The sequence below is a fragment of the Physeter macrocephalus genome, chromosome 12, assembly GCF_002837175.3.
Source record: "Physeter macrocephalus isolate SW-GA chromosome 12, ASM283717v5, whole genome shotgun sequence".
Classification (NCBI taxonomy): Eukaryota; Metazoa; Chordata; class Mammalia; order Artiodactyla; family Physeteridae; genus Physeter; species Physeter macrocephalus.
Genome location: NC_041225.1, coordinates 43310218 through 43328165, shown reverse-complemented (window position 1 = coordinate 43328165; position 17948 = coordinate 43310218). Strand labels below are relative to the sequence as shown.

The window sequence follows — 17948 nt, the reverse complement described above, 5'->3', positions numbered from 1 at the left end:
AGGCTGATGGTCTCCTTTTCCTTATCTTAGTACAAGCAGATGCTGGTGAAGTCTTTCTCAGAGCAAATTCTGCCCCACTTCTCCACGGGGAACCCTCAACATTTACTGCCGGTTCTGGACAGAGTCTACCCCATAACTGAAATCCAAGAAGCCCATGCGTACATGGAGACTAACAAGAATGTGGGCAAAATCGTCCTGGAGCTGCCCCAGTGAAGGCGGAGGGGCAGTACAAGACAAGGCTACCTCAGGTCTTCCAAGAGCAAACTTGGAGAAGATTCACAGTACTCAGGCGACCGGGTGCTACACCAGGCTCGCCTGTAATCCCCTATTCCTTTCCCAGCCTCAAATGATCAGGATAAAGCCGGCCTAAGGAAATAAAGAGTGGACTTGAAGAGTGGTGCGTGGACTGTAGCCGTCAGGGTGGGGGTGAGGTGGGAGTCGGGACTGGCATCGCCAAGGGGATTACAGAAGAGGCCCGGTCAGCTGATGCTGAACTTCGGGGGCTGAGCCAGCGCCAGGGGTTCTGGGTACGGAGTACAGCGTCGGCCACGACCCAATCAGCCAGAACCCTGCAGGCTCGTCTTCGTGCACTGTCAGGGGCCCAGGCACACCCACGCGTCCCCCGCACAGCAGCGCGGGCCCCGCAGGACCGGACCCCACTCTAGTCCCCGCCCTCTCCGACAACTCACCCAGGCATAGACCCATCTCTCCACAGCTCTCCTCAGGCCCCACCCGCTTCTGCCAGCTTCCGCTGCTCTGAGCCGCCCCGACCGGAACACCGCCCCTTCTCAAGCCCAGGCCCCGCCTTTCAACGTTCCGGCCTCTTAAGTCTCTCTGCCCGGATTTGCCCCGGAGTCTTTTCCTGAGGGGAGACTACGTCAGCACGTTTCGGCGTGAGACGGTGGTATTCCGGTGTGTTAGAACAGCTTCCGGCGGGGTCTGGACCTTGATGTCCTGCGTCTGACGCCTTGTTGCACTCGAAGCTGAGCGAGCTCGGGAGGAGTGCGGAGGAATTCACGTGTTTGCTGCGGTAACCTCATCAGCCTGCCAAGATGGCGATGCAAGCGGCCAAGAGAGCGAACGTGAGTGTCTGGGACTTCTGCCGAGGAGGGGGGAGCACTTCGCTGCTGGGCTTTCTCAGCGGCGTAATCAGAGCATTCTTGGCCCTCCTCCGTCCCCTAGGCGGGGAAGCCCAGAAGTTACTGACCTGTCAGGGGGGATTCCATCCTGGACCGGTCCTTAGGGATGTGCTCCTTGAGCCACACTTCCGCCCCTACCCCTTTTGAGAGTTCCTTTAAGTCTGTTATCCTAGTGTCAGTGATAGTGTTAACAGCCTGTGTTGCTTCACCTGCACCTAGGACCTGGCGTCAGGATCTTCTCCTCGGCCTAAAAGTCGGTAGCACAGATGAGTCCGCAGTAAATAACTTATGCTTAACAGGCAGCTGGAACCTGGAAGTCTCCTTAGATCATGGAGCTTTTTGGATCCTTCATTAATGTTTTCAGTGATAATTTTGAGCACCTAGTATGTACCAGACTTGAGAGATAGAATACAATAAGTCAGTCATATTTATTGAACACTTACTATGTGCCAGACACTAGTCTAGGTATCGGAGATACCTAGAATAAAACAGAAAGGCCTGCTGCTTACATTGTAATATTAGGGAGTCGGGGTGTTATGGAAACCTAAGAAAAATTGTCTTAGGAGAAAGAGAGTAGTCAGCTCTTTAGATGCTGAGAGGTACAGTAAGGTGAAGACAGTTAAATATAGTGAGATGAAGATTTTTGGTAACTTTGATCATTTCAGTGGATGAAATGTGGGATGCGGTGGGATGAAAAGAAGGTAGAAGTTGAGAAAATGGAGACAGCTCTTTCCACAAATTTTCTCGTAAATAGGGAGAAGAGAAATTGGATGATAGTTAACTTTTTTTAGGATGTGTGATATAAGGTGTATTTGTATGCCAATGAGAATGATCCAGTAGAGCGGGAGAAACTGATGATGTAGGAGAAAGGTGGGTTAAGTTCAGGAGTAGTTTGGGGTAGGTGAGGGGTTGGCATAGCAATGAGAGGGAAAGTGGCTGGATATGGATGAATGTATATTGAATATAAGGTACTTACCATTTGGTCATATCTATTTTCTCCAATAAGCAAGAGCCAAGGTTATCACCTGGGATGAGCAGCTCAACTCGGATGTTAGAGGGAGTGGTGATGGTAAGGTTTGAGGAAAGAAGGGAAAATGTGACATAGTCTCTTGCAGAGTGAGAAAGCAGATTTACTAGAGATGTATATTGTGATTGTCTGACAGTGTTTATCATCTATTTGAACATAACCTTCAATCTTAAAGTCTAAAACTTTATTGTACTTATTTGTTTACCATTTGTCACCACCACTAGTTTGAGGGCAGGGAATAAGTATCTTATTCTTCCATTTATACAACACTTAGGTTAATGCCTGAAGTAGTTGCCAGTTTAATAGTTATTGAGCAAATTAATGTCTAGTATGTAATTAAGTATGTTTATAAGAAGCACAGGAGTGAAATCTGGACCGGAGATACATATTTGAGAGTCATCGACTCAGTGTGGAAAACGTGTGTGGTTAAGAGAATGTAGAGTTAAGGGGAGTATGCAGAGTCAAGAAGAGAAGTCTAAAGGTGAAACTCTGTGGAAGAGCCTATTTTAATGACAAAGAAGACTGAGAACAACTAGCCAGAGAGTTAGGAGGAATCCAAGGAAATAGAGTGTCAAGAACAGTCAAAAACGTAATAGTCAACAGTGTCAGAAGCCTCAGAGAAATTAAGTTGATGAGAATTGAATACTATACTCCAAAAAAAATTTTTTTAATGCAAAAAAAAAAAAACACTGCAAGTGAAAGGTCTTAGTGCATAATAGCATTTTTCATCCACGTGCTGGAGTAGGAGCTAGATTGTGGTAGGTTGATGAGTGTTATGAAGTAAAGAATATGAAGCAGTGAGTATAACCTGCCTCTTTTCAGATGCTTGACTGAGAAAAGAAAAAAGAGCAAGATAGGATAGCAAATAGAGGGCTGATAAATTCAGGAAAGGCAGAAAACTTGTCTTTTTTCCTTCACTCTGTAATCCTACTACCTTGCCTGGTGTATATATAACGAAGGCACTCATTAAATATTTGAGTGAATGAAGAGGGATCCAAATAAGTGTTTTGTTTTGTGTAACAGTTGGGAGTACATAAGCAGCTGCTCACATGAGTAATAAAAGAAGCCAGTGGTGAGGGAAAGGCTGTAAATTCAAAAGAAAGAGATCATTGATAGAACAAGTTCCTGAGAAGACCAGAGAATGGTCATCAGTGGGAGTTTTATTATCCAGCAAACAGGAACAGTTCCCTTGTTCTTTCCCACACATGTCTGTGGCATTGAGGACTTTTAAATGAGGTTGGAGATCTTTGTTTACCTGTAGTGACTGAAAACCTGGGTTTTGTAGTAGCCCCTTATTAGTTCCTACTAATAGTCCTCTCTAAAACCAATGCCCAGTTGCTTTTCCAAAGAGCATGCCATTTTCAGTAATATCAGATTATAATTCTTATTCTTGGCTTATAAAAATTATGCATCATCTTTATTAGAATTTATTATGAGAATTTTTTAAAAAATGATAGCACTCCTGCCTCTGATTATAATAACAACACATTATTTTTCATTTTAGATTCGACTTCCACCTGAAGTAAATCGAATTTTGTATATAAGAAATTTGCCCTACAAAATCACCGCTGAAGAAATGTATGATATATTTGGGAAATATGGACCTATTCGTCAAATCAGAGTGTGAGTCTTAGTGAGACTTTTGAAATGTCGTTTAAAAGAAATTGATTGAAAAAAGAAAATGATTGCATAATTTATAATCTCAGAACTATAGCTGACAGAGGGCCTAACCAAGAGCCTAGAGACCAAGGGAAAAGTACCTACAGAGACCCTCATGATCCAGCTCAGTGAGAGCCAAGAATGGTAGTTGTGAAATTATAGAGAGCATGAAGTAGTAATGAGTGGTTTGAGGGGAATGGATGGGAAGAGAAAGAACCAACATTTATTACATACCTACTATTTGTTAAGAAGTACTCTACTGTGGTTTTTATGCATTAACTCTCTCTCTCTCAACACTCTTCACCATCTCCTTTACTGATTCCAGAATTTCTGAATAAGCTGTGCAAAGGGATATAAAAGTAACTGAGAAAAATCCTTTTTTTTTCAACTATAGCTTTCTATTGAAGATTTAAAAGTATAGAGCAAAATAATTATAACATAAATCCATGTTTTAATTTAATCTAAAGATTGGGGTTCATACCTTCAAATGATGTTTAACATCTGCTGTATGCCAGTTGTCGTAATAGGTGCTTTTGTTTGCATCATCAACACTACAGCCCTGTGTGGAGGTGAGAGTGTGTGTTTCACAGGTGAGACTACTAAGGCTTAGAGAGTAAAGTACCTTTCTAGCTTCACACAGCTATTCAGTGATAAAATCTTCTGATTCTAAATTGAATCTCAACACAGTACCACAGCTGCTGTCATTTTAACTAGTATACATAAGCCAATTACCTGAGTCCATCTAAGAGGATTTCTAAGCTTTTTATTTTTAATTGGAATATCCCTTTCGTAATACATTTTCTTTTATGACTTGAGAGTTCCTCCATGGCTTTTAGAACTCTGAGATCTTGAGGACTCTCCTTTACGATGGTCACTATCCCTCCAAAAAGTAAACCAAGAGCTAGAAATATATCATCATTGGTACTCAAACAGGGATGAAAATGAAGTGTTATAGAGCAGCTGTCCTTTTTAGGAACTCTCTTTGCATATTTGATAAAAGCTTTTGACCCTTTCTACAGAATACACACAACATTTTGCAAGTGATTTCAGTGGGTACATGGACTCTAGGTTGAGAACTCCTGTTCCAGACATACAAGAATGGTGTACAGAAGAATCCCTGACTTGGGGCTCAGGAGACAAGATTCTACTGCAGGCCCTTTTACTAGCCATGTGACCCTAGACAAGTTGCCCAGCTTTTTCCTCACATGTAGGATAATTGGTCACCTTACCTGGCATGTAGCAGACTCTCGGTGCTTTGAACTTTTTAAAGCCCTTTCATACTTGTTACATCTTTTGATTATTAAAGCCATGAGTGAGGTAGGACAGGTGATGGAGCCTGATGTCACTATTTGACACATGAAGCAGCTGAAGCTCAGAGAGGTTAAGTTACACGATTAGGTTTTCTTATTTTCACTTTAAGCTTTTACCACCAATCAAGAAAATAATGTTGACTCAGTGCTTAAAGTATAGTAGGTAGCAAGTACATGTTTTTAATTAAAATTACAATATGGAGATCAAGATATTAGGTTGATAATTAGGGGCTGGGGCGCTTGAGATGGAGAGTTTTTTTTTGTTTTTTACATCTTCATTGCAATATAAATGATTTACGATGTTGTGCTAGTTTCTGCTGTACAATAAAGTGAATCAGCTCTATGTATACATATATCCCCATATCCCCTCCCTCTTGCGTCTCCCTCCCTCCCACCTTCCCTATCCCACCCCTCTAGTTGGTCACAAAGCACCGAGCTGATCTCCCTGTGCTATGTAGCTGCTTCCCACTAGCTATCTATTTTACATTTGGTAGTGTATATATGTCCATGCCACTCTCTTACTTCGTCCCAGCTTACCCTTCCCTCTCCCCGCGTCCTCAAGTCCATTCTCTACATCTGCGTCTTTATTCCTGCCCTGCCCCTAAGTTCATCAGTACTGCCTTTTTTTTTTTTTTTTTTTTTTTGGTGGTACGTGGGCCTCTCACTGTTGTGGCCTCTCCCATTGCGGAGCACAGGCTCCGGACGCGCAGGCTCAGTTGGCCATGGCTCACGGGCCTAGACGCTCCACGTCATGTGGGATCTTCCAGGACCGGGGCACGAACCCATGTCCCCTGCATCGGCAGGTGGACTCTCAACCACTGCGCCACCAGGGAAGCCCAGTACCGCTTTTTTAAATTGAGATGGAGAGTCTTTAAAATGGAATTAGCACCTCTTCCTAAGAAGATGTAAGAGGAAGGAAGAGAGATGCTTTTGTTTTGTTTTGTTTTGTTTCGTTAGCTTCCTGGAGAAAAGATGTGTGAGAGAACTTGATAGGAGAAAGTAGATCTCCACCCTTCAAATGCTTATTAGCATTTGCTGAATGCATAGCACTGTGGGAGTAAAATAAAATATAAGGTCATGTTTGCCCTTAAGGAACTTAAATTATTGTTGAGTTTTTTATGGTTTTATTCTGAAGGAAAAATTAGGTAGACTTTTTGGGAAAATCTTTGGGACAGTGTTTTTTTCCTTTGGGTAGTCCCAATTTTCATACCTAAAGCATTCTAGAAAATGGTTAAAAGTCAAAAGTCCAAAAGTTGTTAGATTATTTGCAGAGAGTAAAGAATATTATAAAATTTTTCATCAGGCCCATGTAACCTGACAAAGTGAGAGTGTTTGATGACACTGGCACCCTCCAACCACCTGGCGCCCTATACCTATCCCATCCCCTTTTACAGGAAGCACAAGCTCTGACCAGGGCCCAAGACTGTAGTCTCATCCTAGATCAAATCTAGGCAGGTGCCTCCCCTTCCCATGGGGCCCGCTGCCTTTCCTTGACCTTCTGCAGGGACTGTGGCAGTTAATAAACCTTATTCTGCAGTTGCATCGGGTGGATAGAACACAGATGGAGGAAAGGGGATCCATCTTTAGCTTACCAGAGCATAAGCGGAATGGGACCTCTGCCAGCTGTCCCCACTCACAAGCACATGGCCATCTGCCACCTGCAGTTTGTTGCTCCTCACACTTCCCTAGCTCCTCCCCTAACGGAAGCTGGTGAGGTGAGGAGAGGAGGTGGCAAGGAACACCTACACAAGAAGCAGCCCCATATCCATGAGTGAGATCCAGCTTCCGCTTTCCACTTCCAGCCACCTTCCAGCATTCTGCTCTGGCTCACAGGTAACCCCACCAACAAGCACACTTCAAACCCAATCCCTCCAGAAACCCAGCCCTTTTCTCCAGCTACACAGGGCTGTGTAATGCATAAAAGTGCAGATATTATTAAAAATGAATGTGTGAAAGTTGGGAGTTGACTCTTGTTTTAAAAGGGCAATGAATCTTGGGGGAATTCCCTGGCGGTCCAGTGATTAGGACTCCGAGCTTCCATTGCAGGGGGCACAGGTTCAATTCCTGGTTGGGGAACTAAGATCCCACATGCCACGTGGTGCAGCCAAATAAATAAATAAATACATAAGCAAGCAATGAATCTTCTAAGAAAAGTGGAAGAAACTACATTGGGTCTTTACATTGGAGGACATCCTTTCCTGGCCATAAAGGATGGTGGTTGCTGTTTTCCTGTGTATCATTTATAATTTTGCTATCTTCCTGGTAGGGGCTTCCTTCCAACCCCACCTTCTACCGACACAAAATGGTTTTATTTTTATGGATTTGGTAAACTTTAGTAAAATATTACCCAGAAACTTTAGTTCCCTACATTGATGGAGATTGTTTTGTGGGTTTTTTTGTTTTGGGGGGGGATTTTTTGGCCATGCTGTGTGGTATGTGTCTTAGTTCCCTGACTAGGGATCAAACCCTTGCCCTCTGCAGTGGAAGCTCCGAGTCTTAACCACTGGACCGCCAGGGAGATCCCGAGGTCATCTTATTTTTAAGGACTGGAACTAAAATTAGAGTGAGGGAGAAAATCAGAATCTTTAGAAACAAGGGACTAGTGTGGTAAATAACTAAAGTATTGGTTCTGTTGCATAAATGCATAGTAAGAAAAACCCCATTCTAGACATTGCTGACTAATCACAGCTATCACTCCTAAGGTAGCATACTTTCCAGTGTAAAACTGAAAATTGATTCTTAGTATGAGAAGTAGGAAAGACTAGAACAGTGAACATGAAAACTGTGAAAGTTTCAAGCTAGTTCTTTGCTGCTATTGCTTTAGTAGCCATATTAGTATTCTTGCTATAACAGTAAGTTTAACCTGAGCTATTTTACTTAAAATAAAAACAAAAATTACATATTTTGAGAAATTATAGGCTTATCCAGCATACCTGTCCATAGTATCTATTTCCTTTAATGGTTTTCAGGTAAATGTGAATTTTAATTAAGTCCGATTCAACTCGGTAGGGGGAACACACCTGAAACCAGAGGAACAGCTTATGTGGTCTATGAAGACATCTTTGATGCCAAGAATGCATGTGATCACCTGTCAGGATTCAATGTTTGCAACAGATACCTTGTGGTTTTGTACTATAATGCCAACAGGGTAAGTATGGCCACGGTTCTCATCACGTGGGGACCCCATGTAAGAGTAGAGAGCTGCACCACCACTAGGGGAGATGTATACCCTGAGTTCTTTTCTAGCTACTGCTATTGGTGAAATTCATTTGACTGTAGATTGGTAACTGTTAACTTTGGTGCTTACCACATTTTCAGGCATTTCAGAAGATGGACACAAAGAAGAAGGAAGAACAGTTGAAGCTTCTCAAGGAGAAATATGGCATCAACACAGATCCACCAAAGTAAACATTTTCTGCATTTTCATTTTGGACTGTTTAAAACCCATGAATGACCACCACTACCCTTTTTTTTTTTTTAACTAATAGTAAATGTTGTGATTTCTTATTTGAGATTCAAAAAGACCTGCTTGAAACTTTGATATATTTTAGAATATATTATGTTAATAAACTTGTAGCTTTTTATAAAACATGTCAGTGTTTTATCTTAAAATTTCTCCTTCTCTATTATACCAGAAAAAAAATAATAAAACAGCAGTTGAACCATATTAAGAATTGTTCAGTGGTAGGTGGTCCTAGAGACTGAGTTTCTTGAGGATGGGGACCTTTTGATATTCTTAATGCCTCCAGTGACCAGTACAGTGCTTAGCCATCAAAGGAACTTGTTAAGAGTATTGTTATTTATTGAATGTCTATTAATAATGAAATCTCCATAACAACTTAGTGAAGGTGTAGGTATCTCCACTTTGCAGATCCAAAGCTTATCATGTTGAGTGAATGAATAAAATGCTTACATAAAAAGCTGCTTTTTACTTTTTTTTTTTTTTTAATACTTTTTTGGCCACACCTCATGTGGGATCTTAGTTCCCTGACCAGAGATTGAACCTGAGCCCCTTGCATTGGAAGCACCGAGTCTTAACCAGTGGACTGCCGGGGAAGTCCAAAAGCTGCTTTTTTACATCAACTAGTTATTAGCCACATGAGTACACTTGAATACTTGCTTTACAGTTAACGACATACCTTTGTCAGTATGGGTACCCTTGTCCTTACAGGTTTATTCTAGAAACGGTCATTCAGATGACAGCACGTGGTTAGAAATGTGAGAGCAAGCTGCTTGGGTGGTGCTATTTGTTGTTACACGTCTAAGATGTATTTATGTACTTTTCCCTTTAGTTAGTAAGTGTCTGTGTATATTTTGGACCTTAGCTCACAGTATATCTTTGCCATAAATAAAATACTTAATGTTTATTCTTATAATCACAGACTCCCATGGCGTGGAAATAGTATGGTTATTACCACATTCATCATAGCTCAGCAGCTTGGAGGAGATAGCTATAATTTTATAGTTTAGGCATGGGCCAAATGGAAAAACATGGACTAATTGTTTTGTATATAACTATAGCCCCAAATCAATTTGAAGGGTACAAGCACTGAATCATTTAAATGGACAAAAGCCTATTCTACTTTTAAATGCATTTAGCTTTCAAATCCAACATTACTGTAAGAAAATGGGCTATTTTATACTTTTTGTACTGTCTTCTCAAAGCCTACTATTGAAAATGAAGAAATAATTGTCTTATTTATTAATTATGTCTGAGTGCTTTTTGAAAGCACTGTTAAAGAGTAGAAAGAGTCATTTCTATAAGGGCAGGAAGATGACAAAGGAGCCACAGCTGTAATTTTCTTGTGAATGTTTTTATGAGTTTCTTACTAATTTTTGTAATGCACAGTGTGCTTTTAGGTATTTACAAATGTAAAAAGAATTTTCTAAAAGACTTCTGTAGTGGGACGACAAATTAGACTTAACAGTGTGATTTGTCTAAATGGCAGACTGACTTGCCCCTAGTATAAGTTGTTTTAAATTAATAAAGGGGGAAATTCCTTCTGCTGACAGTTACGGCTGGTCTATCATTTTGATTAATATATTTGTTAGTTGAATTTCATGACCTGAAGTTAAGAGTTTAAAAAAATGCCCTCTAATTGTTTGGAAATTTTTTAGCCTGTTCCAGTTATGTTACAAGAACTTTAATTCAGTGGACAAATACTGAGCCTCTGCTCTATGCCACGTCTGTGTGTAGTAAAATGCTGAGGACATAGTTACAATCAGTCCTCTGCACCAGGCATTGAGGGCGCAGTTTTAAGAGTGTCAGTAAAGTAGGGCCTGTGAAGCCTAGCATCATATCCTCTCCAGGTGCTAGCCAGTAGGTATTTGCTTTTCCCCCCACCTCTTCTTAGTGTCTCCTATTACCACGTTGGCTATAAATACTCTAGACTGAGATCTTTTATGTGACTCCATAATAGGCACCTGAAATGGTCCTTGGTGCTATTTTTAGTTATCCTATTGGTGTCACAGCAGAAAACGTGACTCTCTTTTATACAGGCTGAGTTCTGAGAAATTATAGACATTTGTGTCATTGAGGAAAGCTAGGAACCAAGACATTCTGAAGGAAACCCCCCAGAAAGGAATGAGTGCAGCACCTCCTGACTGGTCTGGTCCCACTGCAGAGGTGAGCACAGGAACTGGTGATTAAAAGCAAAGCAGCCCCTTTCTCATTTCACTTTCTGCATCTTAAAGCACTGCATCTTCATTAACTCCTCAGTCCTCAGCAGGGGAATACAGCCAGGACTTCTTGGAGACAAAAGGGATACATAAAATAATCAAGATGTTGTGTCCCCATATCACATGTATTGTCATGTGACGTGTTATCAATGAGTCTATGAAGGAAACTAACAGTACCTGTTACCTGCCCCTCCCTCAGTCTTGAAACAATTCCAAGACATCGCTGACAGAATAACTCTGACTATGGCCAAGAGCTTTTCTCACCCATGCCAACTAAAAGAAAAATCTCTTAGCTACATTGCTACAGGCTCCCCTGACGTACACTAACGCATATCAGTAAGCAGGCTGGTTGTAAAACCTAACTGGAAGGTCCTGTAAGTAAAAGTAAATGTAGATTAAAATAAGCAGCATTATGTGGAAACAAGTTCAAAATCATGCATTCTTCTCAGAAGTAATTCCCCACTGTAAAGTTAGAGCAAATCTAGATGAAAATAAGCACACATTTATTTTCAAAAGTAACTTCCTAATGTGAGTTAGTGTGTGGCTCTGAGACCTAACACACCCTCATTTCTTTAGGTGCACAAAATGCACTTTTCCATCTTTTCCAAGAAGGGAGCTCATCCTTATTCTAAGTCCAAATGTAGATTTCATGGTTGATCACCTAAAGTGTTCAAATCCCACATTTGATTGCTAAACTGTGGGTTTTGAGCACAATGTATTCCTTTAGTTACTCAGAGGGGAATTCTGAGCCTGTGAAGTGAGTGGCAAGTCATAACCTACCTTGTGGGGCTGCTTAGAGGATTGGTGGTAATTTTATTTTAAAATTAGAAAAAATTAAAAATAGAACAAGGACCAGCAAGTACAATAGGTACGTCGGAGCCACAGGTATCCCTGCTTTTCGAAAGTTCGCTTCACGCTAATTCACTTTTAGGAAAGACCTACAGGAGTACCTGTTTTTGCTGCACGAAAGAAATCCAGAAAGGATTTTTGCTTTTATGAAAAAAGGAGAAAAGCAAAAATAGCATTCAGAGCCATTATAGAGGCAGTATGAACCCTGAGCAGTGAAAGTGACACCACCGAGCTCCTTCCCCAAGAACTATACTCAGCATCTCGGCATCAAGCTGTCATAGCTTTGAACTGTGTCTGTGAGCATCTGTGCTTTTATCTCGATTTATTTCATGCATCCATAAGCAACATGTGCCCTCAGGTAATTGCTTCTTCGCTTTATACCATTTCAACTTACAAAAGGCTTCATAGGAATGCTCTACTTTCTACTTTCAGATAGTGGGGGAAACCTGTACTGTATTTATTATCACTCTCCTGGCTACTTCTCCTTTCCACTCTTTTCCCAAGGGCAACTGACTTATGTGGTCCTTAAAGCACTTTCTACCTTCAATAAGGATGGACAGGAATTTGTCAAGCACAGAGCCTTTATTTTTCATATCATTTCCAAAAAGGACATCGTTTAAGTCAGCAGAATTTCTGAGAGAGAAAGTGACAGCAAAGGCAACTGGCTCAAGTCCCTCTGTGTACACCATGTACATTTCATGTCTGAGCACCTTGTGTGTCTGGCTTAAGTAAAGGTAAGGCAGTGTAGATTGTGCGAACAAGAAATCTGTTCTGTGATCAGGAATGGCTACTACATGCATCACGCAAAATGCACAACCTGAAACATTTCAATCTGCAACTGAAGTTTCCTCAAGCAAAGATGCGCGTGAACAATGACGGAACACATACAGAGCAACTTGGGCAGAGAGAATGGATGATGCCTTGGGGCAGTGAGGTTAGCGCACTGATCAAGAGCCCCAAGCAGGAGGAGCCGTCCCAGTGGCAGAGCAGGCTAGGAGGGTGAGCAGCAGCCATCTCCAGCCACCTTCAGTTCCTTCCTGCCTTCACTCTAAGTTGAGCAGCTCCACGTCAAAGATGAGGGTGGCATTGGGAGGGATGACACCGGGGTGGCCCGTGGCTCCATACGCCACATCAGGGGTGCAGGTCAGCTTCGCCCTCTGCCCCAAGCTCATCTAGCAGGGATGGGGGCAGATGGGGAGAGGAGAAAGAGGACCCAGCTTGATTTAAAAGAAAAAAGTAAGATAACTATGGCATTTTCCCAAACCATCCTCATGGTAACTCTGAAGATCTGAGATGAGTTTTATACGTGGCACATTGAAGTGATGCTAAGAGTTGTAACAAATGCAGATTGTGCCTCAGACTAACAGAGACTTGACTGCGGGAAAATAACTTCTACAAAGTAGTCTCAAATTCATTCATCCAACAAACACTGCTGGTTATTCAATTAGCGTATGGCCCAACACTTCTATTTGTTCATAATTTTTCCTTCTTCTTCCAAAGAAGCCTAAAGAGGTGTATAAAGAGCACATGTACATGTACATGCTCAAGTAGGTGATAGAAGCAGTTCATTAGAGAGATTTAGAGATTAGAGGCCACAGCAAGGAGCATCACATGACTTCATAGAGCAAAGAAGAAGAGGTTGAACCAGGGCTCATCACAGCAGTCCTCAAGAACTTGTCTGGCATTAGTGGGATAACTGGTGAAATTTGAATAATCAATTTTTAAATTTTGAATAACCAACTCAAAAATTTGAATAGATTGGTTAATAGTATTGTATCAATGTTAATGTCCTGGTTTTCATCACTGTACTATGGTTATGTAAAACATTAACATTTGGGGAAGCTGGGTAAAGAAGTATATGGGAACTCTACCTGCAATGTTTTTGCAAGTCTGAAACTGGGGTTTTTTTTTTAAGTTAAAAAAAAAATCACCTTGGCCTCGCCCACCCCAACTCTTCTGCTGCCTCAGTCCCAAACAGTTGGTAGCTCACAGGCTTGCTCAGAACTAGCTGGGGAGATGTGCTTGGGATGAGAGCCCCCAGTGACAGAAAGGAGTCATGCTGGCAACTAAAAGGGTGGGGACACAAAGCCAGGACTGAAACTAGGTGGCATCGCCATGCCCTGACAGTGGAGTCAAAGCAGTAGTGGTCTGTGATAGGGTGAGGGTGGAGGGCAGAGTGCTGAGCCCAGACCCCCAGCTCCTCAAATCCCCCTTAACAAGGATTCTCATCCTACCTGGGCTGCGCCCTCTTCAAAACCCTTGATGACTTCCTGTTTGCCAATTCTGAACTTGAAAGGTTTGTTTCTGTCTCTGGATGAATCGAATTTCTTCCCGTTTTGGAGCATTCCTGTGAAAGCAAGGATAGGGTGGAAAATAACTGTGGTCATGAGCTAACTCCCAGTTCAGGTTCAACATGTCTAAAATGGAATTCTATTCTGTACAAACCTTCTGTCTTTCAGTCCTCCCCATCCGTCCTGTTGGCCAAGCAAGAAACCTGGATACTTCCACATACAGCCTATCACCAAGTCCTACATATCTTTGGAGTCCAGCTATTTTCTCCATTTCTATTACCACCACCCTGTGTCCTCATCAAGCCACCATCATACCTCACCTGTGTACAGGAACCAACTCTAACTGGCCTTTTTGCTCTGTTCTTACTCCTCCATTCCATTCTCCATACTGTACCCAGAATGATTTTTTTTTTTTAAAAACACATACCTGATCCTATTACTCCCTTGCTTAAAATACTTCAGTAACTCCCCAGAGGCAGAATCCAAATGCCTACATTGTATCCAGGCACTTTAAGATCTAGCTACTGTCTGCCTGATAACCTTCTCTCTGCCCTCCCCTTCCTTCCCTTCCCTGCCCTATTCAGGTCATACCTTTCTCAAGTACTTCTGCACATTGCAACTTTTATCATGGAGCTGCCTCAACCTGAAGGTCTGTTTTCCCAGGCATTTCATCCTCACGTTGAGTCCGCACCTGGTCTGCCCAAGGTTCCCCCAACATGCAAAAACCCAAAGGTCATATCATCCTTTACTACAGTGAACTGTAACTGTAAAGTGACCCAGACAGGGACCTCCCTGGTGGTCCAATGGTCAAGAATCCACCTTCCAATGCAGGGGACATGGGTTCGATCCCTGGCTGGGGAACTAAGATCCCACATGCCGTGGAGCGACTAAGCCCATTCACCGCAACAAGAGAGCCCACGTGCCGCAACTACAGAGCCCGTGCGCTCTGGAGCCTGCACGCCACATCTAGAGAGCCCATGAGCTGCAACTACTGAGCCCCTGCGCTCTAGAGCCTGTGTGCACCACAACTAGAGAGAAGCCTGTGCGCCGCAATGAAAGATCCCGCATGCCGCAACTAAGACCCGACACAACCAAAAATAAATAAGTAAATAAAATTTTTTTTAAAAAGTGACCCAGCCAGTCAGTGGTGGCCTCCTGACCTCATACAACAGAGATATGTGAACCCAGAACACCCCGAGTGTTGTCTTAGCAGTTTGGAGCATCCCTCAGCCTCCAGCTGCAAATACCTTGTCATCCCTGATGTACATGTGTTGTCTCAGTCCAGCTGCCTAAGACCTAAGAGCTGCTTTTCTGTTTTCTGTTCTTACTGGTGTCTCTAGTTCAAAGATCAGACATTCTGTAAATGATGCTATTCCATGACTTCTTGTGGCCCCTGGACCACAAGAGAAGGCAATTTGGGACCAGAGAAAGGCCTAGCCTGTAAGCTCAGAGACTGGATTCTGACTTCACTCTGACACTTACTCATTGTGTGAAGTGAGGCAAATTACTTCCTCTCTCATGGCCTCAGATTTGCCATGTTTAACGTGAAAGGTCTGGGCCTGCTCAGTATCTGAGCATCTGTGATTCCACTTCCTAATTTCTGCAACATAAATGTATACAAGAGACATTCTTATTTACCTATTTTCTGGGCAGAATAAATTGTGCTCTTGCCCTGGGTACTAAATCAGGCAAAGAAGAAAGCCCTATCACTACACAGAGATGCACACAGATGGATACTTCTGTATCAAATATAGGAGATCAAATACAAACTCATGCATACACACAGGTTGCTATGATATTCAGAGATGCACATGCATGCTCACATGCATATATGCATAGACCCTCAGAAGAAACCCCCGATGGCCAGATGCTAGGAAAATATTTAGATACATGATATAATACATTCACACAGACACATACTTGTACAATACACATATGGATATGTGCACACACACATTCACACACTCCATTTAAAGACTGATGTGCTCACTCCCCAATTTCTTCAGGTTTCATATGACTTAATCCACTTCAGACCATATACTGTTATCTACTGCTGCAGGTTCATCCAAAACCATGCAGTCTAGAAACAGACTCACAGATACGTGGTGACCTAATTTGACAAAGGTGCCACTGAATGCAATGGATAAAGGATGATTTTTTTTTATTATTAATGTTGCTGGATTGACTGTATATGCATATGGGGGAAAATGAAACATCAAAGTGAACCCCTATTTCACCCACACATAAAAATCAGTTCCAGATGAATCACAGACCTAAATATGAAAGATAAAATAATAAAGCTTCTATAAAATAATAAATAGAAGAACATCTTCATGACCTAGGTATAGAGAAAGATTTCTGAACTGTACTAACTATAAAAGAAAAGACTGGGCTTCCCTGGTGGCACAGTGGTTGAGAGTCCTCCTGCCAATGCAGGGGACAGGGGTTCATGCCCCGGTCCGGGAGGATCCCACATGCCGCGGAGCGGCTGGGCCTGTGAGCCATGGCCGCTGAGCCTGCGCGTCCGGAGCCTGTGCTCCGCAACGGGAGAGGCCACAACAGTGAGAGGCCCGCGTACCGCAAAAAAAAAAAAAAAAAGAAAAGACTGATATGTAGGACTTCATTAAAATTAAGAATTCTGTTCAAAAGATGCCAATAAAGGAGTAAAAAGGCAAGCCATAGCATGGGAGATGTCTGGAATAGGTGTAACCAACAAAGGACTCATATCCAGGATACAGATGAACTCCTACAAATCAATAAGAAAAAGAGAGACCACCAAATTTTTTTTTTAAGTGGACAAAATTTGGGCAAACTAACAAGGATATCCAAATGGTCAGGAAGCACATGAAAAGGTACTCAGCTTCATTAATCATCAGGGCTGTGCAAGTCAAAACCACCAGGACAGGCCAAAAACAATACAAAAACCTGACAACACCAAGTGTTGATGAGGATGTAGAACTGGAATGCTCAGGCATTGCTGGTAGCGGTGGAAACTGGCACAACTACTTTGGAAAGCTGTTTGGCAGGATCTGCTACATCTGAGCATAGGTAAAACCCTGTGCCCTGGCAATTCCGCTTCTGCATACATATAGCCAACCAGAATGTCTACACATGTGCACCAAAAAACATCACAACTCATAATAGCTAAAAACTAACAACAATCTAAATGTTCATCTACTGTAGAAATGATAAACTGCAATATATTCATACAATGACCTGTACAGGAATAAAAAAGCAAACTACTCAGGATAAATCTCATAAAAAGTGAAAAAAGTGACATAATGAGTGAAACAAGCTAAACACAAAAGAGTACATACTCTACAATTCCATTTATAGGAAGTTCAAAACAGGTGAAATCAATCCACAGGGACAAAAAGTTAGAATGCTGTTTACCTTTAGGGAGGTGTAATGACTGGGAAGAGGCAAGAGGGAGAGTCCTGGGGGTGCTGGAAATGTCTGTTGATCTGGGGGGTGGTTACATAAGTGTGATCACTTTAGAAAAATTTCATCGAACTGTACATCTTAGAGTTATATTCTCTACTGTATTTATATATAATAAAAAAGTTTACCAAAAAGTCCCATACAGTCTCCTGCTGGGTTTGATGAGACAGTCCCTCCCCAGACCAGAGCCACTCATGGCTGATGTTAGTATTTAATGCACATTGCCTCCTGTCTGTATGTATTGTGAAAGGTCTTTGCAAAAGGATGTTGTGATTTGAGTAACTTGACAAGGACTGGTCTGTCTGCAACATGTAGAACAGATAAATCAATTACACAGGTCAGAGGCCCCAGAAGACTCATGGTAATTAGGCCACATCACCAGGAAATAAAACACAGCTCCAGCCCACTGACGTCAGTGACCAGCAACATAGCTGTTGAGAAATACCCACACTGTCTGCCTAGAATCAACCTGGCACTTCACACTGGCCCAGAGAACTGCTAAAATGGCCCCATCTGGGGCTTCCCTGGTGGCGCAGTGGTTGAGAGTCCGCCT

At 42.2% G+C, this 17948-nt stretch overlaps 2 protein-coding genes across 7 annotated transcripts in view; one reads left to right on the top strand and one right to left on the bottom strand.

Moving 5' to 3' along the window:
* Positions 1–17948, bottom strand: part of FAM228B (family with sequence similarity 228 member B) — a 106387-nt gene that overhangs the window by 82220 nt on the left and 6219 nt on the right. For 4 of the 6 annotated variants that reach the window (XM_024118619.3, XM_007114763.2, XM_055089065.1 and 1 more), the window contains exons 3-4: positions 13898–14010; positions 12227–12835 (exon numbers count right to left, since the gene is read on the bottom strand). In XM_024118619.3, coding sequence (XP_023974387.1) covers positions 12707–12835; positions 13898–14008 — 240 coding nt within the window. In that variant the 5' untranslated portion in view covers positions 14009–14010 and the 3' untranslated portion in view covers positions 12227–12706. Of the gene's footprint in view, positions 1–12226; positions 12881–13897; positions 14011–17948 lie in introns of those variants that run through there. The other 2 variants (XM_007114764.4, XM_055089064.1) reach the window with 2 other exon arrangements.
* Positions 810–8726, top strand: SF3B6 (splicing factor 3b subunit 6). Its single transcript, XM_007114762.2, has 4 exons — positions 810–1082; positions 3671–3789; positions 8145–8283; positions 8454–8726. Exons 1-4 carry the CDS (start codon positions 1053–1055, stop codon positions 8541–8543), a joined length of 378 nt encoding a protein of 125 aa, XP_007114824.1. The 5' UTR covers positions 810–1052; the 3' UTR covers positions 8544–8726.

Excerpts from the sequence above, each read along its gene's own strand:
- SF3B6 (XM_007114762.2), top strand. The coding sequence starts at position 1,053 with ATGGCGATGCAAGCGGCCAAGAGAGCGAAC. Across the intron at positions 1,083-3,670 it reads AAGCGGCCAAGAGAGCGAAC|ATTCGACTTCCACCTGAAGT; the intron begins GTGAGTGTCTGG and ends TTTTCATTTTAG. Across the intron at positions 8,284-8,453 it reads TGTACTATAATGCCAACAGG|GCATTTCAGAAGATGGACAC; the intron begins GTAAGTATGGCC and ends CCACATTTTCAG.